This window comes from Canis lupus, chromosome 12, assembly GCF_048164855.1.
Source record: "Canis lupus baileyi chromosome 12, mCanLup2.hap1, whole genome shotgun sequence".
NCBI classification, from domain to species: domain Eukaryota; kingdom Metazoa; phylum Chordata; class Mammalia; order Carnivora; family Canidae; genus Canis; species Canis lupus.
Window position 1 is genome coordinate 59,197,590 of NC_132849.1, and position 24,099 is coordinate 59,221,688.

The 24,099-nt window shown below is 34.2% G+C and overlaps 1 protein-coding gene across 24 annotated transcripts in view; it reads left to right on the top strand.

Annotated features, from left to right (window-relative positions):
• KIDINS220 (kinase D interacting substrate 220) overlaps positions 1-24,099 on the top strand; it is a 104,235-nt gene that overhangs the window by 42,779 nt on the left and 37,357 nt on the right. For all 24 annotated transcript variants that reach the window (XR_012004858.1, XM_072771188.1, XM_072771190.1 and 21 more), the window contains 2 exons: positions 1,095-1,239; positions 4,993-5,155. Coding sequence is in view for 23 of the 24 variants with exons in the window: in XM_072771188.1 (XP_072627289.1) it covers positions 1,095-1,239; positions 4,993-5,155 (308 nt within the window). In the remaining variant the exon portion in view is untranslated. The remainder of the gene's footprint in view (positions 1-1,094; positions 1,240-4,992; positions 5,156-24,099) is intronic.

Genomic DNA, 24,099 nt, shown 5'->3' on the forward strand with positions numbered 1-24,099 from the left:
GCTTGTGCTTTCCCTGTCCTACCCTATTCCTAGAACTCTCTTTTGTGTAGATTGAGGGAGTATTACAAGACAGGAAGATGTCCACTTGCAGGTAAGTTACAGTGATTGGGCTGGCAGTAGCACTGTTTTCTTTTTCCTAATTTGCTACCATTAAATTTGGGACATTTTATATAAAAAATGTGTCTTCAATGACATTGTGATTTTATGTTTCTATCCTACACGAGTATGAGTGCAAAATTAATGTACGATATTTGGTAGTACTAAATTAAGAAGAGGGTATAATTTCACATTTTGAATTTGTCTTCTGGGAGTCTGGCCCTTTGGGCTCCCTGTGGTTGCATATACCATGACTTCAGATAACAAGTCACCTTTGTTGTGCCTGGGTCTTCCTGCCATTACAAGGGATTCTCTACCCTACTCTGACCACTAGAGTGCCTTTATTTCTCATGCAGATGTGGGATTAGTTGTCACACATTTAAAAATAACCTAAACATCAAAATGCTGAGATTTTAAAACTAGACAAGAAGTTATTTGCTTTATTATTTAGGGCTCCTATAAAAATGGAACTCCTGGCAGCCTGAGTGGCTCAGCCGTTTAGTGCCTGCCTTTGGCCCAGGGTGTAATCCTGGGGTCCCAGGATTGAGTCCCACATCTGGCTCCCTGCATGGAGCCTGCTTCTCCCTCTGCCTGTGTCTCTGCCTCTCTCTCTCTGTGTCTCTTATGAATAAATAAAATCTTAAAAAAAAAAAAAATGGAACTCCTGTAAGAGTTTGACTTGAGTTCTCTTTGCATAATTCTGCCTATTTATAATCTTCAAGGCATTTAGCTTTCTCTAACTGTACAGCTATAAATCAGAATACACCTGAAGCTAAACTACACCATTTGATGCAGTTGCTGCTAATACTACTGTATAGCTGCTCTGTAAGGATTCTGCCTCGGGGAATAATCATAATAATTATAATGCCTGTTATTATAATTTTTCTCTAAAATTTTGGATTATTTTTGTTGTCATCATAAACATATATTCTCAAAAAGTCTTAAGTTCTCAGGCTTGGAGAATTTGGTTCATTCTCATTGTTGATACAATCTTTCAGGATACTTACCGAAGAAGGCAGATGCAGCGGACCATTACTCGGCAGATGTCCTTTGATCTTACAAAACTGCTGGTTACCGAGGACTGGTTCAGTGACATAAGTCCTCAGACCATGAGAAGATTACTTAATATCGTTTCTGTGACAGGTAACTTTTGTTTCTTCCTGTCTTATGGTAGATAATAAACTTGAACACCTTAACAAAGCAATTTCAGAAGCAAAAGGATGTACTGTGTTCCTATGTTTATACTGCTTATATCACTTGTATTTGCAGTAAGCATATCTAATACAACATGCATTAGTTTTGACAGTGAAGATCAACCATCGGTTGTACATTATTTTTAAAACTTGGTGATTTAAAAAATCTTTTATTTCACCTCAGTTTTAATTTTTCTCTTTGTATAAAGATAATTTTATGCTAATTTGTATGACTGAGTATAATTAACTTATAATTTAAAATGTTGACATTCAGATTTTGTATGCTGCTATTCTTTTTTAGTTTTCAAGTGATATTTTTTCTTTTTTATTGTGTTAAATAAAATACACATAACAAAATTTACTGTCCTAATCATATTTAAGGGTACAGTTTGGTGGTATTATATGCATACACACTGTTGTGCAGCCATCACCACCATCCATCCCCTTAATTCTTTTCATCTTGCAAAACTGAAACTCTATACCTGTTCTATAATTCTTCCTACCCGCCCTCAGCTCCTCACGACCACAGTTCTACTTTCTGTCTCTACAGAATAGGACTATTCTAAGTACCTCATATAAATGGAATAATACAGTATTTATCTTTGTGTTGACTGATGTATTTCATGTCTTCAAGGTTCACCATGTTGTAGCATGTAGAATTTCCTTCCTTTTAAAGACTGAATAATATTCCATTGTATGTATATACCACATTTTGGCTTATCTATTAACTGATGGACATGTGATTGCTTCCATGTCTTCGCTATTATGACCAATGCTGCTATAAACATGAGTGTATCTTAATATTTTTTGAGAACCTATTTTCATTTCTCTTGGATATATATCCAGAAGTGGATGGAATTGCTGGGTAATGTATTTCTATTTTTAATTTTTTGAGGAATCTTCATTCTGTTTTCCATTGATGCACCATTTTACATTCCCACCAATACACAAAAGTTCTAATTTCTCTACATCCTTGCCAACACTTGTTTGTTTTTTTTAAAGTAGCTGTCCTAATAGGTGAGTGGTAGTATCTCATAGTAGATTGGATTTGCATTTCCTTAATGATTAATCATGTTGAGCATCTTTTCATATGCTTATTGACCATTCCTATTTCTTCTTTGGAGAAATGTTTATTCAGGTCCTTTGTCCATTTTCGAATTGGATTGTTTAGGTTTTTATTTTTGAGTTTTAGGAGTTCTCTGTTTTTTTGTGGATATTAATCCCTTATCAGGTATATGATACATGATTTGCAAACATTTTCTGACATTCTGTAGGTTGTGTTTTTACTTTGTGGACAGTGGTATTTGATGTAAAAAATTTTAAAGTTTTTATGAAGTTTGTCTTATTTTTTTTGTGTGCCTTTGGTATTTTATTCAAGAAATCACTGCCAAATCCATGTTTTTATAATTGTAAGGACTTATTTCTGGGCATTCTATTCTATTCTATTCTATTCGTCTGTATGCTTGTGTTTATACCAGTCTACACTGTTTTGATTAATGTAGCTTTATAGTTAGTTTGGAAATAAGGAAGTATGTGTCCTTCAGTTTTGTTCTTCTTTTTCAAGTTTGTTTTGGCTATTATCACTTGAGATTCCATATGAATTTTATGATGGGTTTTTCTACTTTTGAAAAAAAGTCATTGGAAATTTTGACAGGGATCGCATTGGATCTGTAGATGGCTTTGGTAATGTTGACATTCTAACAATATTAAGTCTTCCAACCCATGAACATGGGATGTCTTAATAATTTAAAATGTTGAAATTCAGATTTTTTACGTTGCTGTTTTAGTTTTCAAATGATATTTTAAATTAAAAAATATGACAATAATATTGAAGATCATTGCCCTATGACCAAATTCTTTATATGGAATTCTGCTCTTCACCATGTTAATGCTTATATATAAATATAAATACTTGTAATTTAGTATGTAAGTATATGTTTCTTTCTTTGCATGATATTGAATGATATACTTTGTAATATTGAATAATGTCGACACTGTTATGATAGTTACACTGGAATTTGCTCTTAGACTAAGGTTGAGGTGCATGCTATGAACTAGATTCCAAGGGTAGTTGTATCTAAAAATGTACAATATTTTTGATAATTAAATCCCTTCGAGTGAGGTCTCAAACTTTATTAAGTTGATTATGTTCTACAATTTCATGTAACATAATTGTAGATGTATCATCAGTATCTTTATATGTATTTCACAAATACATGGTGAGTATCTAGATATGCCAGATAACGGTCTGGGTATTGTGGAGATAAGCAGTGAACAAGATAAAGTTGCCCTATTGGTGAAGGCAGAAGATATAAAGTCGTGTAACAGTAAGTGCCATAAAAACATCATTTTCCCTTACCACTGAGTGTTGGAATGCTCCTGGTGCGGGCATTGCTTCTTTCCTTTTCCATCTAAACCAGCTCCTTTGGTAATCTCATTTTGTCCCAAAGGTTTACATACCATCTACATGTATAGGATTCTCAAATGTGTATCTTCAACCTTGTTGCTCTCCAGCTACCTATTTAATATCTAGTGGGGTCTAGTATATATGTCTGATATTTACCATGTCCAAAACTGAATGTCTCATCCTCTGCCCCAAACTTAATCCACCCGTAGTCTCCCAACTCAGTTAATCAACTCTTTTTCCAGTGCCTGGGCAAAGAAAAACTTGATATCTTTTTTTTCCTACACCACCTCCAATCTGTACTACCTTCTTTAACTCTATTTTCAGACTATATCCAGAATCTTGACCACTTTTCATGATTTGTAACATACTACCCTTATCCATTACATCATTATGTCTTATCTCTTAATTATAGTAGTTAGCCTAACATCTCCCTGCTCCTACTTTTTCCTCTAGTTTATTCTCCATGTGGCAGCTACAGTGACTGAAATAGAAGCCAATCATGTTATTTCTCTGCTCAAAACTCTATTATGTTTCCATTTTGCTAAAGATAAAAATCTTAAGTCCTTACTGTTTCTTACAAGGCCCTTTTTGAGGTCTCTCTCTTGACGACTTTGCCTACCTCTCACCTCATCTTCTGTTCCCCTCTTCCATCCCTTACTGACCTCTTTGCTGTTCCCTGAAACTGCCATGCATGCTCCTGCCTAAGGAGCTTCTGCCTGTAATGATCTTTCTTTGGAGAGATGCCTAATGGACTTTCTCATCTCCTTTTAAGTCTTTACTTAAATGTCATCTTTCAACAAGACCTTCCTTTGTTATCTTATATAAAATTACACTTCCTTCATCAACACTCCTTGCTTTATTAACTTATTCCAAAGAACTGATCACCTTTAATGCACTATATCATTTATTTACCAACTTAGATGGCATTTTAAAAGATAAGGTCCATCATGGGTGCACTGATGTTCTGCTGTCTGATCTTGGGCAGTGAGTGTTGAGACTGTCTGACACATAGTTCCGAAAGCTTTTTGCCTACATGTACATGGTCAGAGCGGTTTATAGCACTAATGGCAAATGATACAAAAAAATTACTTTAGAATTAAACAGAATTGTGTTTAATCCCTAGAAGTTTTCCAGTACAGCTCTTTGGATTATAGAAGCTATATAAATAGATTTCAATTTTTAGTGTAAATTAAATTGCAACTTTTAAAAATTTAAATCACTTCAATATGTTAAATGTTTTGATTGTATAATATTACACATCTATTAATTTTTAAATATTTATACATTTTTTTAAAGGGCGGTTACTGAGAGCCAATCAGATTAGTTTCAACTGGGACAGGCTTGCTAGCTGGATCAACCTTACTGAGCAGTGGCCATACCGAACTTCTTGGCTCATACTGTATTTGGAAGAGACTGAAGGTATTCCAGATCAAATGACATTAAAAACCATCTATGAAAGGTACTTTGTCTGACCTCTTTATATTTGATTTTATCTTAGCTTCAGTTGACTTCTTAGAAAAAAGTTAATGCATATAAAGCAAAATGAATACAAAATAATATGCATGAAATATGTATTTCTGGATTCAACCAATCATTCTCATTAATTCCATTACAATTGTAGAGTTGTATTAGCACAGGTAAATATCTCATGTAAAATTTACAGCGTTATTTGGATATATTCTTCCCTGGTTATTGTAACTTACATGGTAAAAGGAAGTTTAATTAATCATCCTTTTATATCCTTTGTGTTTATAAATACACAAAATGCAGATCTTGAAATGTTATTTTTTCCATTTTATGTTTTACTCTAAGTGTCTTCATTGAATATTAAGGAGGTTACATTTTTCAGAGCATTCATTAGTGCAGGTATTTTCAGTTTTGTATCTGGAGGATTTTTGAAATCGAATATAGAGTGGAAAACATTCTTTGCATTATTGTTCCTTTAAGGTCAGTCATTTGAAATACTTTTAAATTGTTTTCTTCTGATAAGAAATTAAATTTATTCTTGAAAGACATGCAGTTAAGTAAGGTTCAGTGAAACTTCAAGTATTTAAAGTTTTAAGAGTTGACAATTTCTTATCAAATTCATAAATGAAATAGTAAATTTTTTTGTTTTCCAGAACACTTAATTCCTTCAAAGTGTTCAGTTGCTGTGCTAAATAAACTATCTCTTAGAAAAAAGTACGAAGAAATTTTACAATTTTATAAACTCAGTATAACCAAAATGATTATTTTAACATATAAATGAAATGCTAAGTCTAACAAAGCATTTAGTGTATAATTCATATATTGCAACCTTTAAGATTACAAAAAAATTTTCTTAAAGTACTGTCAGCATATGGTTTTTCTTATTTTTCAATCCACATATTTTTTCAAGATTTTATTTATTTTAGAGAGAGAGAGTGTAGGGGGAGGGATCGAGGGTGAGGGAGAGGGAAAGGAATCTCAAGCAGACTCCATACTGGGCACAGAACCCAATATGGGGCTCCATCTCATGACCCTGAGATTACGACCTCAGCTGAAATTGAGTCTGTCATTTAACCAATTGAGCCACTTAGGTGTTCCTCCCCATTTTTCATGTACGTATTTTATTTAATGTTTTCTTAGTTAAATTATTAGCTTTAGAATTCTAGAGGATAATGTGGTAATAGTGTACAGATATGAGCTCTTGTTGGTTTCGCCTTTTAATTTATACTAAAATGATCAATTGTTTAAACTGTGTGCTGTCTCAAGTAGGTATTCCAGTAGATGGCAGTGATACATAATTACCACATGCTATAGAGAAGTAGTATTGCATCTACTCTTTGATATTTTAGAAATTATCTTTTTCTTATAAGAGACATAATTGGTTTTTCTCTTGGTTGAATAGAAAAATTTGTTTTATTTCATGAATAAATTTTGCATCATAACACAATGTTTGCTATATGAGCACAGTTATTAAATAGTTAAAATGTAACTTTTTAAATGTTTTAACTTCTTAAATATAATTCATACTAATATAATGGGACTTATTTTTCATATGGTATATTTTTTACACAAAGCACTAATTAACATGAACAGATAGTCCTCTGGCACTTCAACTTATCTTTGAGAAATTATTATTTGTGTAAATGAAAATATATCTGAGAAAAGACTAATAAGCCTCATTTAGGAACCATAAACGGGATTTTTGGAGTCTGTCTGAATTGGTATTGTTCCTAGATTAATACATTTGTTTTCAAGAAATTTGACATCATGGCAACAGGAGAGCTGCTCATCTCACAGGGGTCCTCATTTAAGGAAGGGTTGCATTCCTTAAATCATCATCATTAGCATTTTCTCCTTTGGCATGCATATCTCCCACCTTTCTTCCTCAAGCACCAGGTTCTCTGCCAGGTGCCTTAGTTCTCTTAAAGTTTCATAAAGCACAGTGGTTAAAATGGTTCCATGTTATTTATTAACAAGGAAGATTGTGGTTCAGAAAGTATAGGTCACTTCCCAAAGTTACTTAGCTCTTAAGTAGTAGTATTGCTGTTTCCAAGTGCCTATCATGGTTCTAAACACTTCGTTTTCACACTTTTTGTTCTCACAATCTATGACGCAGTAAGTGTCATTATTCTTATTTTACACATGAGAAAATCGAAGCCCAGAGAAGGTGAGTCACTTCCTGATATCTCACAGCCTCAGTGGTAGAGCTGGGTACCTGGCTCCAGAGTCCACAGGTGGAGGGCACTGCCTCTCATAGGCAGTTTGAGAAGCAGGTATTGTCATCTAAATTTTCTTAAGCTGTAGCCTTGTCTGGAATACTTAAGACCCTGAAAATTTATGATGAAAATGAAGTGTCTGAAGTTTTTATGTTTCTGTGTTCTCCATTTCTTTCTAGAATATTATAAGATAGTAATACTCTATTTAATATATAAGATGTTTAATATAAAATGTCTTATTTACTCCAGTGACAACTAATCTATTAAGCAGGCATTGCTATATTATGTTTTCTACAATTTTTTTTGCCTTTGTAAAAATACCAGTTTTCTCTATTTAAAATAAACTATTAGTTATTATGTTGTGTTTTTCAGTTTTTTCCCCCCCTTTTAACAAGTATATATAGTTCATGTCAGTCTATGGTTTGGGTACAGAAGAGGACTCAGGTCAGGCTCTTTACCTTCCTTTAGTTGAGTATATTGCTTAGAAGTACATTGTATCTCAGGATTACAGAAACACTGATCAACTTTTTACATTTCGGGGGCCCAGGCACTGGGCCTTCTATATGCTCTGTGAAGAAGGTAGGAAGTGATGAAAGTCTGGGTCCTTGGAGACAGAAGCAGGAGAGTTGTGAAAATGAATACAGGGGTTTTAAAGTCCCCCCCAAAATTCATATTTCAGTTCAATCCAACAAAAATTTATTGTGTTTGTTATTTGTGGGTCCTACTGATGGATGCTGGAGCTACAGTAGTGAACAAGTACTTGTGTATTTACCTTCAATCCAGTAATCCTACTTGCAGAAATTTACTCTGAATATACACCTCCACAAATACAAAACCATGCAACTTAAGCGTACATGTATAGGAACATTGGTTGAATAAATTTTAGCACATCTACCCTAGTATTTTCTAACTGTAGAAATGAATGAGAAAAAAACTTTTGTAATTGATATGGAGGAATTTGCAGGATATATTAGGTGAAAATAGCAGTGTGAATGATGTGCAACTTGATAGGGTTTATATAAGAAAGAAGGAGGAATAAGAACATTTATATATAGATATTCTTTTTTTTGTAAAAATAGAAAACAAACTCCTAGAAAGGGTAAACTAGAACCTGGTGAGAATGCTTGCCTATCACAGATGCAGAGATGGAAGATGATGCATCTCTGTACATTTTCATGTGGTGAGACTCTCAGTAATATTCCAAAATAAAGAGGATGGAAAAAAGTGAATCCTGGTATCAAATACAAACAGAAAGAAGTAATACTAACAATATATGAAATTGATAACATAACCACACAGAGAAAATAAATCAGTCACCTTTGAACTTAGTACTCTCTTTATTCTTAATAGAATATATCCTGAGGACAAGATTAACTGCAAAGAAATCTTGAATTTAGTAGATTTGTTGTTGGTAGTAGTACTGCAATTATACTTTCACAGTCCTTTTGAACATATTGTAGAATAGAGTAAATGAATAAATAAATAGATAATTTGGGCAACTAGTATTTTCCTTGTGGGAGAAATGAGATACAGATATTGAATAATAAATATTTGTTGCTTTGCTGACATTTTTACCTAAGGACATAGTTTAAATTGAATGCACTCAAGAGCTGTACTTCTTAATACACTCATATGAGTTCAGTAACCTTTATACACATGCCGCATACAGTTGAGAATCATTATGTATATAAGCATAGTTTCATTGAAAGCTTAAAAAACAAAGCAATGTTTTGTTTCATGGTGGCAGGGTGAATCACAAACCACACTTGGTTGTTTGATTGATTCTAATGTCAGTACCAGTACCTCCTAAAAGGTATGAAGCAAGTGGATGCAGAAGGGGCAGCACTCATTAGTGTGTTAAGAACTGAAATCTACAAATGTTAAGAAGCCCAATTAGCCACTTCAGATCCTGCAGTAAGGAAGGAAGATGGACAGTCCATCAATGAGGTCAAGTATGATTAGACTCTGCAACTCTCAGGTTAGTAAGTTATTCAGGTGAAGTTAGAGATTTTAAAAAATCCACAGTGTCCAGTTCTTTGCAGAGAATTTCTTAGTCCAGCACGTTGTTAAACTAAATAGAAAATGCTGAGCATATTTGTACGAAGCAGAGCTTTTAACTTATTGTTGTGCAGTACTTTGAATTAGAAGTTCTAGTTATGGAATTTCCTATTAATCTTTGCTGGGATGGTGGCAGGAAGGTGAAAGATACGAAAGGATGAGCAGTAATTTGATTTCATTTTAGATACTATCATTTGAAGACAACATGTTTTCTTAAAATCTTGCCTCTTTTTTTCTTGAAGAAACCAAGATGAGTAGGGGATAGAGGCCCTATGGCTTCTCTTGATTTTTGTTTCTCCATTCTAGTTAATTTTCTCCACTCATCATGTGTTTAGTGTGAATTTTTACTCTGGGTCCAAGGCTTATGTGGTTGTCCTTTATGCTTTCTAGTGTTGTAGGGGAACAGGAGGTGGAGTGAGAAGAGGAATAAATATAATGAGTATATTATGCCTTTGAGGAACTTACATGTTTTTTAATTAATTTTTTTTTCCATTTGAAAATACCTTCAAACTTACAAGAAAGTTAGAAGAATAACAGTATAACAGAGAACCTCCTATGCCCTTTCTTCAGTTGATTTGCAGTTGAGGTTCTGTCTTTGCTTTGTCATTAGTTTCACACTGTCTACTTTGCTGGCTCCTCACCCCCCCCACCCCCACACACACACTTTTTTTTAAACCATTAGAAGGTAACTTACATACCACATATCTTTTATCCCTAAATACTTAATACATGTGTTGAGGAACTTAAATTTAGACTGAGGGTAAAACATACACACTGGAAATAGTTGGGAGGAAAGTAAATGTATGATAGCTCAAACAATCAGGCAGTTAAGTTTCATCAGCATCAGGCTGAAACATTGTTTTCTGGATGATAGAACACTTTCTGGATGATAGATACAACTGTTCTTTGCTGATAGAAAATTGCTGGACTGTCAAGCTGTATGACTTACAATGTTCAAGGAAATGTTCAAAAGTTTACATTTTTAATAAAATGTATCCTACAAAGAAAATCTATCACCCACCTATAGCTTAAAGTAGTAATTTTTTCATCCTATTTATGAAATAGAATATTTGCCAAAGAAATCTTTTTGATGGGGTATTTTTTCATCATATAAAGCTATAATTTGGAGTAAAATTCTATAGGGGGAATATTTTATTTTGTTCAAGTAAATGTAGAATATTCTTTATTGGAGATACTCTGAAGTAATCAGAACTTTGTTTTGCCATTAAATTGATCCATTATTTTAGACTCCAGCACTTGCTGGGCCTGCTTTTCATTAATGGGTTGGATTCAGAGAGGTTTTTAGATTTTTTTTTCTTTGAGAAAAAAATTGTGTTTATATGCGTACAAATACAAAGAATATTTTGTAGCTAGTCTAAGGAAGAGAGATAAAAACAATATAGTAAGAATCTCTAAGAATTCATTAAGGAATTGACTTAATAATTGAATTTAAGGTGATTTGGAATGAAAAACTATGGAAAGACAATTTGATTAACATATTGAAAGATCATATATTGGGATATGTTAGAATAAGTTAGATGACTATTTCTAGTTAACCATAGTTGAGTTCTTTGATACCATTGCTTGTCATTTGAATAATAAAAAGTTTTATTTACAGCAGACAAAAGCAGCAGTATATAATTGATATTCATTTATTTTATTAAAGAAATCTGATTTGATAAAAACAATCAGAAAATAGTATTTTTAACGCTAGTAGTAAAATTTATTTTTTAATCCATAAAAAGCTTCATTTATTTTTATAGCAATTTGATGACACATCTGCTTGCTTTATTCAGCTGAAAAAGAAAATGTTGGTTCTTGGTGTTTGGTAAAATTGCTTTGTTAAATTATTTTCTAAATTGTTCAACTTTTAACAAATGACATTTGATACTAACACTGGAAAGCAATTTCAGCTAATTAAGTAGATCCCTCTATAAACCATTGGAACATTAAGATGACATACTGTTCATTCAAGATTATTTTAATTGGTACAATTATTGTAATTTTCTTGCAATTATGTGTTGAGCTAAAAGCTTTTGTCTAGATCATTTGAGGGGTTTTTTTTGTTAACATACATTTAGTAAGAAGAAAGGGAGTAAAATAAAAACTATAGATAAAGATTTTCAGTCTACTTTTTATTACAACGTTTTAGATAACCATTGAAATATTTTAGTATAAGACTTTATTTCTGGTATTTTTCAGTAAGCATTTTAAGCAATGATAGAGGTTTTTAAAAGATCAATTTAAGTAGTTTTCATAAAGATAATATTTTAGTTTTCTGTTTTGACACTACTCAAGCAGTCTTTTACTCAGGATGATATGGTCAGAATAGTTTTGTGATAAGGATAGTGCCATACTTTATTTTGATTATTTAAAACAATTGAATAAGTTTTGAGAGAGACTTGGAATGGTAGCCATGTTCCATTTCACTGAAATAGCTGTTTCCTGAATAGGCATATAGACATTTAATTTATAACATTTATACTCAATTCAGTATCTTTAAATTATTCAAGTAGTGGTATTTCTCTACTTGACATTTTCATAATAAAACCTCATATCTTATGATCTTATTTGATATTCAGCCAAAATTTTTCTGAGTTTAATTTGCTCATTTCTAGTTACCTCATGCCTCCCTTAGCCCTCACTGACCTCCTTCCTCTTTCCTTCATTTCTGGGTGATTATTTGTTGCCTCTCTGCCCGTCATGTGACCCAGGTTATGCACAGGTTTATTTCTGTTGCATGTGGATTTAAGTCGTGAATTTCAATAGCATGAAAAACCAGATACTGGTTAGTTTAGATTTGTGAAGAACTTGTTTCATCTCTTTTGTAGTACAAAGTACATCCTTTGTACTGATGATATCTCTAATTTAGATTTTGAGATACTAGAAATATTTATGCCAAACATTATTCCATGCGTGTTGTTTTGGTGCTTATTTATATGTAGTTTTAGAATCTTAATGAAATTCTTTTTGATATGAGTGACTTCTCTGTGTGTTTTGGTGTTGTTGCCATTCAACATTTATTAAATTACTGTCTTGTATATAGTTATTGTTTTTTTTTTCCTCAAAGCACAGTTCCCCTTAATATATATGATGTAAATACTGTTTTCAGGGTAGTTCTTGTTGAGAAGGAAAAAGTTGAGCAAAGACTTTGAAAGAAGTGAGAGAATTAGCAAGCAGTTATGTATGGAAAGTATTTCTAGAGAGAGGGAATAGTATGGACAAAGGTCCTAAGACCAGAGAGTACCAGGAATAGCAAGAAAAGGGATTTGGTGCAGCTAGAGAGGATTCAGTAAAGACAAGGAGGTGGGAGATGAGGTCAGAGGAATTGGGACATGGTGGATCATTGTAAAGGTTTTAGCTTTTACCCTGAGTGAAAAGGAGATCTGTTGCAGAGTCTTGAAAAAATTGTATCCATGCCCTTAGTATTTTGTTGCATCAATCTAACTTGGCCTGAGTTTAGGAATTCTGTTGACATAAGGGAACGTATTTTGATAATCCTGTGCTGGGAAGGGGATAGAAAGGAATCTTGGTGGGAAAGTTAGGGTAAATGGCAAGTTGTACAGAAAGTAGGTGGGGATCCCACGATAAGGATGAAAGAGTGATAGAGAATGGCCCATAGACATGAATATGAAAAAGCTAAGAAGTGAACATTCTCTGTAGTCTTGTTGCAATGTACTGAAGAAAATGTTTAGTTTTTCTAAACATCTCCAATAATTTTCCTATATATCTTTACTGTTCTAATAGTTTCTTAGGATCATTTTATTCCATATTTTCTAGTAAAATATTGGATCTAGAAGCCTACTTTTGGAATCTTTTTTTTTTTAAGATTTTATTTATTTATTCATGAGAGACACAGAGAGAGAGGCAGAGACACAGATGGAGAAGCAGGTGCCGTGGAGAGAAGCCCATGTGGGACTTGATCCCAGGACTCCAGGATCACACTCTGAGCCGAAGGCAGACGTTCAACCACTGAGCCACCCAGGCGTCCTTGGAATCATTTTTTAAATTGCCTTTGCTCTTTTGGACTTGACAGCTGCATGACTTGTCCTATACTCTTCACATTTAAACCCCTGGTTGAGACTAAATGAAAGGTAGTTTCCATAGCATTGACTGTTAGGTGTAGAGAACAACTAGTGAGGTGCTTGTAGAGTAATACTGAATTTGATTTATGAATACTATAAGATGGAAATGATGGTCATTGCATGTCAACTTGAGGTCTAAGGATAAAGAGAAGGAATTGGTCAAAATTTGATACATAGGAATCAGATTTATCTGGAGTTCTAAACAGGCCTAGCCTGGCTCTCTAGCCTGTTCTCATGCTTCTCTTGCTTGCTTTTCGCCTTCCCACCTGCGCTTCTTTGCGGTCCATCCTCCCCTCTCCTACCTCCTTCACATCTTAAGTACCACAACCTCAGGAAGCCTTTGTGACTAGGCATATCCCGTTCTTTCAGGATTTTCCTAGATGTGTTAATTCTATACTGGTATTTTCCTTTATAGCACTTACCATACTTATGCTTCTTTAAATATTTGCATTGCTTTCTTTAATATTTGTTTCTTGAACTAGACTATTAAATCCATGGACTGTAATTTCCTTAAGCCTTGCTGAATCCCTTGCTTCTAGACATACTTGGTATAGAGTCAACAGTGGTGACTGTTTCTGAAAGAGTAAAGTAGTATGTTGATGACATTTGGCTTGAGGAAAGCATGGATTGAGGAAGGTGGTAAGCAAGAAGCCACATTTTATCTTGAGAAATCTATTCATACCAACACTTGTTCTTTGGTTCTAAATGTGGGTAAAATGTTTCCTTTGTTATTATGCCAGCATATCCCTGGGTCAGGCTAAGTTCTGAGTACATGCAATTGAATGGTGACTACATATTTCAGTTAACACCTAGTGGTTTCCACCTTTTGTTGGGTGATACTAAAATGAAAGCCAGGTTTTCATAGGCATTTCCCTGTAGCTCTGAGTTCAGCTGCGTTTCTAAGGTTTCTTGCATTTATAATCCTTTTATGAATGCCATGGTTTGGAATTGCTTCATATTGGCATGCTTTTCGACAGGTCCCTCCCACTTCAGTCCCTACTTACAGGCTGTTGTCAGTATTGTTTAGAAAGGCCTTATGAATTAGCTGGACTCCATTATTGTCATGCTAAACATTTTGATTGGGTTCATTCATTAAGCAAATATTTATAGAGTCACTAAGTACTGGGTACATGCTAATAAAAGTACTAGTTAGTATTACTTGAGTCCTCAGTATATGTCACACATTGGATTAATAAGCATTTTACATAGGTTATTTGATTTAATACTAACTCTGGGAGGCAGAAAGTGGGGGTTACCTAAGATCACAAGCTATCACTGTTGGACTTTCCCCCGGCCTATTTCTGGAAGCCAGGAGATGGTCTGTCACTACACAGTGGAGCACTAGATCTGAGATTAGAAATACAGAATTTTATTTTTAAAATGCTAATTTTATTTTTATTTCTAAATATATTTTACTCATTTTTTCAAATAAATATTTAGACTCATTTATTATATATCCATGGGAATGTTACTATGTATTGATCGATGGGCAGATAGAAATTTTTCCAGAGGATTGGATATATTCTCTATTAAAAAAATGCAACTTCTGGGATCCCTGGGTGGCGCAGCGGTTTGGCGCCTGCCTTTGGCCTAGGGCGCGATCCCGGAGACCCGGGATCGAGTCCCACATCGGGCTCCCGGTGCATGGAGCCTGCTTCTCCCTCTGCCTGTGTCTCTGCCTCTCTCTCTCTCTCTCTGTGACTATCATAAATAAATAAAATAAATAAATAAATAAATAAATAAATAAATAAAAATGCAACTTCTTACCAATTGTGTAAAACCCAAGTAAATGTTTTATTCAGTTCTAATAGTGTCTAGTAACTGCAGTAGGTTTTGTAGGGATTGCTTAAAAAAATCAGTTGTAATATTTGGCACTTAAACAACTGGTACATCTGTTTGTTTAACTTTATACCACTTTTATATGCACTAAGTGGCTGTAATATTTTTTAGGTAGCTTTTCAATAACTTTTCTTTTGCCTTAAATAGGATAAAGTTGATATTAAAAATATTTTCTTATTTAAACTCCTGATGGCCATGTTCAGTAATTTTATGGTAATGTAGAACAAAGAAAGAATTTTAAATATTCCAAAGTTATGTGTTTCTAACTCCAACAAGAAGATCAAGTGTATCAGCTAAGGTTATTTGAAAACACAGAAATAGAAAAATTAATTTCTCTAAAGTATATGTTTTAATATGTGAAACAAAAATATTACCTACGAAGGCTTACAGTTTATTTTGTAATACAGTAAGAGCATATGCATATTTATATTAAGAAAACCTAACTCTGATTATTTAAGAATTCACATTTGCCACCAAACCATAAATATATATATATATTTATAGTCTATATATAGAGAGAGCATATATATATGTATATATATGTTTTCAAAGATCAGATTTTTTTTTACCTGAAGTTATTTTTTTCAACAGAGGTTTATGATTTCAGAGTATCAAATCAAAATAGGTTTAAAACTCCTTGAAATATGAGAATAAATAACAAAAATGCTACATAATTGAAACACTAAGGTGAGATGCTGCTGTAAAGCCATGCTTCAAGCAACTTCTGTTAGCAGTATCTGAGAAGTCCACAAGATGGGAGTATTTCACTAGAGACATTATTAGCATGTTCAGCCAAGAAATAAGATATAACGCATTTTCTCTTTCCGTAGCAGAAAAACAAGGAAAACATGACTGAGTTTAAATATGAATATTTTAAACTTTAAAGTTTAATCTCTATTCCCATTTTTTAAATGGCTTCATAGGACATTCATAAGCACTGAGAATCAAGATCATAGGCAAATGAAAGCTTATCTGATCATATGGCATAGTCTTTATTAAGTTTGGTAGTACCTATTTCTCCTAAAATGCTTTTAAATTAGTTTTTAGGAAAAGGGTAGACATGAAAAAGAAAAGTTTAAAATTGATCTGCTTAAAAATTTGTATTTGGATGAAAAAGTATTCAAACCATTGTAGATCTTGGATTCTATGCTTATTGGACATTAAATCTTCAAGATAACTTGTCTAATAAAGGTTTTTGCTTTAATTTGAGGCATATTCATACAGGCTTTGATTTCAAAGCCTCCATTCTCTGTATCTGCTCTTCAGAGTTTTACTGCAAAACTTTTGCTTCCTCTATCTGGTTAATGAAACAATTTATAAAATTCCTATAAGGAAACGATGACATAAGTGTCTCTTACTGCTTGGTAGCACCTTACAATACTGTTAATGCTCCTCCAACAGCTATGAAAATCGGATCTCATTTACTTTTGTCAGAGTATTTTTTAATACATCATAATACAAACTTGATATAAAACAGTGGTTTTTACTTTTTTATGATACTGTTTTTATATTGAGTCAGTTGTGAATTATTTTGCCTCTCTTAGCCTTTTTACTGAAGTCTTCTCTTACTATTCTGCCTTGAAACTCTTCTTTTACCATTTGAATTGGTATTATCTGATCACTTGCAGTCTTAACAACTGGGTAGGCATCATGTTGTAGTACATTGTTTTTTAGGCTTTTTTCCCCCTAGTGGAAACTCTTTTGTGAATCAAATCTTAGGCACAATCCCAGTACGTAGAGTAGGATGAATATAAATTAATTGATTCAAATTACAACATTTCCTAATAAATTCAATTAGTAAGAAAAAACGAGTTGTGCCGAAGAAGATTAGAATTGAAACGTGGATGGTCCTTGCAGTCATACATTGGTTTAAACATCTCTGTTTTTCTACTTAGTTTTGTGATATCAAGGAAATTCTAAATCCTAAGTAGATACAAGTGTTACCAATTTTTAAACCTGCTTTGCAGTAGGAGAATATTTTCAATTAAGTTGGCTTCATAGGTCAATCACCAGTATTAGAATTGCTCACATTTCTAATTGGTTGAAGTGTTGGGTGCTGCTTTTCTGACTGGGTCCTATCACCTGGGTTGTGTGAATTAACATTGTGATTTTCTTTTTTTTTTGTCCCCTTTTTTTCCTTAAGATTTTACTTATTTACTTGAGAGAGAGAATAAGCAAGACAGAGAGCACACAAGCAGAGGGAGAGGGAGAAGCAGACACCCTGCTGAGCAAGGAGCCCAATGTGGGGCTTGATCTCTGGATCTGGGATCATGACCTGAGCCGAAGGCAGTTGCTTAACCAACTTAGCCACCCAGATGCCCCACATTGTGACTTTCTGTTATTACACTCTGCACTCAGGCAGATAGAGTGGAATACTGCACTTACTTGCCTAATTTTATGAACAGAAAAACTGGATTTAAAAGAATGAAAGAACTTAACGCACATAAAGATGGAGGAGAAACTTTATTTCAGAGTCTGCAAAATATTAAAAAACCAGGCTGACTTGGTACTATAGGCTTCTATGTTGGTCTTCAGTGTGTTAAAATTTAGTATGTAACAACATTCTGTTTTATTATATTTTAAGGAGTTACAAATATGTAAATCATTAAGAATTTTGAACCATGTCTGTGGCATCCAGTTTGAACTGATGCAGGGAACAGAGCACAGGCTTTTGAATCAGGCTAGATAGGTTCCAGCTGTGCCACTTACATCTGAGGTAATGTCAGGCCAGTTGCTTCACATCTCCAAACCTCAGTTTTCTCATTTTAAAAATTGAAATACCTCATGGAATACTGGGAGATAGAAATTAGATGAACTAGACCAAACACCTGGCTCAGAGAATGGCAGGTTGCAGGTATTCTACATATACTAGTTCTTTTTAAAATTTTCTTCTCAAGTCTTTTAGAACTTGCAAAGATAATCTTCCTGTTAGATTGTATGTATGAAAAGGAATGTGTTCCTCAGAGCGTTTTCCCACAACACACATAAATGAAGGCAGTGCCTTATCAGTAATGTAGGTGAGCCTAGGCAGATACCTCTTTGAGCTTTCATATTTTACCCTGCTTGTCTGTTGATCCTTTCTCATCCCTGTAGTTATCAGAATTGCAACCTTAAAGCCAAGTGACGTTGTGCTTCCAGTGTCATTTTTATCCACAAACCAAGGGAGTTCAAAAGTGGAAGGGATTGTGTAGGCCAGTGCTTTTCTTCATTACTTTGAGAGAAAGACCATCTCCCACATGGCAGTTTGTGGGAAGCATCTACAGGACTATCGACAGGATCTGAGAGATCTGCTTCAGCCCTCTGAAACAAGGAAACTGGAATCAAGAAAGGTTATGTGATTTTTCCCATATCACACAGTTATTAAGTGACCTAGACTTTAAATAAATTTTGTTAGGCCTTGTAAAAAAATTAAACTGGTTGCTTTTAATTTTTTTAAAGATTTTATTTATTTCAGAGAGAGAGCATGAGCAGGGGGAGGGGCAGAGGGAGAGGGAAGAGTAGACTCCCCACTGAGCACGGAGCCCCAGCCGGGCTCGATCCCAGAACCCTGAGATCATGACCTGAATTGAAGGCAGATGCTTAGCCGACTGAGCCACCCAGGCGCCCCTCATTGCTTTTACTTTTAATTGTCGGATATCATAGCCTTATTCTGACTTCTCTGAGATGGTCAAATCTGGATTTAAGGAAAGCCATTGCAGTAAATACTCTGTTCTGTCCTATCAGAATCCAGCCAAGTTGCATTGTATTCCTAGAAATGACTACCTTTAATGGAAAGCATCTAATGTAAATATGTAGTAAGTTGATATAATAGCTTCAAAGGGAGGTTTTTACCCCAGACTTTGGTATACTAAGTGTCCTTGGCAGTTGAACACACATGTTCATCACTGGATTGAATTGAATCATCACTAGAGATTATTAAACTGCATTTCTTTTCGAGTGTAAATGCTTCTGTGTCAAAATAATACAGTGCTTTTAAAAAAAATTTATAAAGGAGATTTTTTGAATTTCAGTATAATTAATGTACAGTGTTATATTAGTACAATATAGTAATACAACAACTCTATATATTATCAGTGGTCATCACAATAAGTGTACTCTTAATCCCAAGGAGATTTTTATGGTCATAAAATTTTCCTATTATTTCTAGGCCTAGTTTGTTTTTTAGTTTCTGACTATATTTGTTATTTATACTCAAAGCAAGAAATAAGAACAGCTGAAACATAAAAACAAGATATGGCCAGCAATACTGACTTCTAATTCAGAAGTGGGAACATAACTGGGAAAAGGGGGAGCTGTGTTACATGAGGTCTTGGATATAGTGGTATCTCTGCCACCAAGGTCTTATCTTGTGCTGCCCCTGTAGGTCTAGCTGAAGCCCAGCTGCAGATATGCATATTGTGTTCCTAATGATAGTCTACAAAGTTTGTGTATTTGAACATTTAAAAAAAAATATTATATGACTACATGTTTCCTCCAGTGTTAAAAAAAAAAAAAAAAAAAAAAAAAGATCTTTGGCCCTAATATTTCAACCAGATAGGAAATATACATCTTCTTGGATGTATACCCCTTTGGTGTGAAATAATTTTTTTTTTAATGTAGAATAAGCTCTCTGGTAAAAGAATAACATTGTTTAGTTTTGTCAGTGGTTTATTTGGAAACAGACAAGTACTATTATGGTTTGTATAATATAATAACCCTAAATTGGACACATAAGCACATAAACTCATTAAATACTTGAAACCAGAAATGAACCTGAAGGTTTGGGATAATTATGCATTCTCTGTGCCACATATACAAGCTCTTTGTTGTTGCTTAGTGCAATTACTGAATAGGATGCTTTTACGATACAATATTACTTTTGTAAGCTTTGAAAAGTAGTATTACTGAGAATACTTGACACTGTGTGCACTGTTGTCTTGAGAATCAGCTATGACCACTGCATGCAGATGCCTCTTCATTTTCTAACAAGTTCTTTGCTCCATTGAGTTTGTTTTGCACTCAACATAGCCTTCTGCAATTGGGCAGTTTTTACTCTTATTACTTTATTACTTTACTTTAGCTATAGCTAAGGAATATGTCTATTTTTCTCACCCTCTAGGCTTATGGCCTTTCCAACATAATATGAAAGGTGACCCATGAATTGTTACGAAGGTACTTTTATAAGAATTGTAGAAGTGATTAAAATTTAAGGGATGCAGCAAAGGCAGAGCTCAGAGGGAAATGTATAGCTATAAATGCCTACATTAAAAAAGAAGAAAGTCCTAAATAGCCTAACTTTTTAGACTTTAAGGAACTAGGAAAAAAACAAATTTAAAAAATTTCAAAGCTAGCAGAAGGAATGAAATAATGAAGATTTGACTGAGATAGAGAATAGAATAACAATAATGAGAATTGACAAAACTACAAGTTGTTTCTTTGAAAAAGATTGACAAGATTGACAAACCTTTTTCTAGACAGAGAAAAAGACACAACTAAAATCAGAAAGTGGAGACATTACCACCAGTCATACAGAAATAAAAAGGATTGCAAGATATATTCAGTGGGTGCAGGAAAGGTGTTTGGCAAAATCCAGCATCCTTTCATGATAAAAACACTCAGAAAACTGGGAATACATGGGAACTTACACAACACAAAAAAGGGCATTTGTAAAAGACCCACAGCTAACCTCATTCTCAATGGCAAAACACTGCAAATTTCCCCACTAAGACTGAACATGACAAGGATCTTTGCTCTGGACTGCATGTATCCCTCCAAAATTCATATGTTGAAGCCCTGTTCCTCTATGTGGTCATATTAGAGATGGAGCCTTTGGGAGGTAAGGAGGTTCAGATAAGGTCATGAGGGTAGAGTAGAGTCCTCATGATGGGATTAGCATCCTTATAAAGTAGGACCAGAGAGCTAGCTACAAACCAGAGAAAGGGTTCTCATCAGAACCTGAGCTGGCACTCTGATCTTACACTTCCAGACTCCAAGAACTGTGAGAAATAAATGTTCATTAAACTACTCAGTCTGTGGTGTTTTGTTATAGCAGCCCGAGTTGACTAGACACCCACTTTCACCACTGCTATTCACTGTTATCCTGGAAGTTCTAGTGAGTGCAGTTAGGCAAGAAACAAAGTAAAAGGATCAAAATTGGGAAGGAAGAAATAAAACTATCTTGTATTGCAAATGATGTGATCCTTTATATAGAAAATCCCAAGGAATCCACAGGAAAGCTGCTAGAGCTAATAAATTCAGCAGACTTGCAGGCTACAGATCAACACAAAAATCAGTTGTTTCTATACCCCTGAAATGAACAATCTGAAAGGAAATTAAGAAAGCAATTCTGTGTACTATAGCAGCTAAAAGAATAAAATACCCAGGAATAAATTTGACCAACAAGGTTAAAAACTTGTACACTAAGAACTACAAATTGCTAAGTTAAAGAAGATCTAGAAAAAATCTAAGTAAACACAAATCTGACTCCTGTTCATTGACAGGAAGACTAAATAGTAAGATGTCAGTACTACTCAAATGATACACAGATTCAACACAATCCCTACTAAAATTCCAGTAGCCTTTTTTGCAGAAATAGAAACCTGATCCTCAGATTCCTATGAAATTGCAAGAGATCCCAAGTAGCCAAAAACAATCTTGAAAAAGAATAAAGTTGGAGGGAGCTCACATTTCTCATTTCAAAACTTACTACAAAACCACAGTAATCAATACAATGAGGCACTGGCCTACAGATAGGCATATAGGCCAATGGATAGAATTGAGAGTTCAGAAATGAACTCCTACATCTATGGCCAATTGAGCTTTGAGAAGGGTGCTAATTCCGTTTCATAGGGGAAAGAATAGTCTCTTCCACAAATGGGGCTGGGAAGAGGTTTCCACATGCAAAAGAATGGAGTTGGACCTCTGTCTCACAACATGTGCAAAGATTAACTAAAAGTGATCGACCTACTCTTTTCTAAGCATACTTTTTTTTTCAATATCAGAAAGGGTAATTAAAGTGAAAATTATTATGAAAGAAGAGTTCTTTGGGAACAATGCATTTTTCCGTGTGTGTGTGTGTATTAAGCAGAAGCGATAGGACAGTATTCTGCCTCGAGGCACTGGAGATGTAATAGTGAACAAAACCAGACTTGTTGCCAGCTTTAAAGGAACTTAGACTCCAGAGGGGGAGTAGACGGTAATAAAATAATTCCACTAACGATCATAAAATTCCAGTTGTGATACGTGGTGTGCAAGAAAGCGTCTGTGCTATGACGGTCTGGTCTTGGGAAAGACTTCCTTGAATGGGTGAGTTGGGCTGATATGAAGGACCAGTAGGAATTAACTGGATGAAGACAGAACACAAGACCATACTTAGCTCCGAATGTGTTCGGGGTTTTGGGTTGTGTTTCCACAGATGTGTACTTCATTTCGTCTTTTGTTTCTCACCCGTTGGCTACAGTGCAGAGTAGCTGTTTTCCGTCTGTACGTTCCATCTCTTAACCAGAATGCATAGAACATTATTTAATAAATGGGCCTTCACTGATAGAAAGTATTTGAGTCAACTAGCAATTAAATTCGTTTTAAGGTAAAAAATTCTGAGGCAGGTGAGAGTTTTCCCTGTTTTTTAAAGAAAACGTATTTTTAACCTCCAATGATTAAATAATGACATTATTAGGTGGCTACTTTTAGATAAAATATGATAAATAATGCCTTCTTCATAAATTATGCTTTTAGAATCTGTTTATATTTTTATTTAAAATAGGAAATTTTTTCCCTGTAATTTAAGACCTCATTTTGAATGGAAGTGATTTGAATGGCTTATGTAATTTCTGCCAAGGAATTAATATGGACTTTCTATAAACCACTGTCGTTTATAATCAAAATGCTTTTAACTTACATTGATGTTGGCATTAACAAGTGCTGCTGGATTGGTAGCATAGAAAGAAATTGCATTTAAACTTACTAGGAGCTCATGGATGCCTGAGGTTTCATAATGCTTTCTGTGGGCCATTTAACTGCTGGCAACTTTAATTCACATGATTCATAATACTGGAAATTTAAATTCACTCTTAATTGAAAAGTGAAGTTACTTAAATTCTTTAAATACTAACCTTTGGAAAAATATCTGAAAAATAAAGACACATATGATTTTAGTGGCCCACTGCCAAAAGATTATCATTTACATAAATATCTCTTTCAGTAGAAGAGCTTAATGTATTGAGCTCAAAAGGTTAGAATCGAGACTTCAATCTGGAAACCAACAGTAGACTGTTGGCTTGTGAACAGCAGTATTGTTCATCATATTGAGAACACTGTTCACATTCAAGTTTAAGCAGAGCTGGCATTAAAATTCAGTTAATTTGTTTCATGTGACTTGTCAGCTGTGTGTTTTTATCTAAATCTTTCTAGCTTCTCTTCTTAGTATTTTATGTTAAACTCCTGAAACAGATGAACTACCTTTTTAACTGTTTAAGCTCTGAAATTTTGGCCACTTCCATTAAATAATTCTTGGTAACAGTTCTCCAAATTTTTCTTACCATTTAAAATACATTAATAATCAGTTTGAATACCATTCTAGTTTATTAAGTAATCCTTTTTCAGAGGGCTTTTCTGTTTTGTGCATATGTGCTTGAGTCTGTAAGAGGGACTCCCTGAAATTCATGAAGACAAAATTGCTGTCCTTATCTTCTCACCAGCACACTATTCTTTTCTTGTTTGCTAATTTTGTTCTCTGGATTTTCCCTCAGATGGCTTTTAAT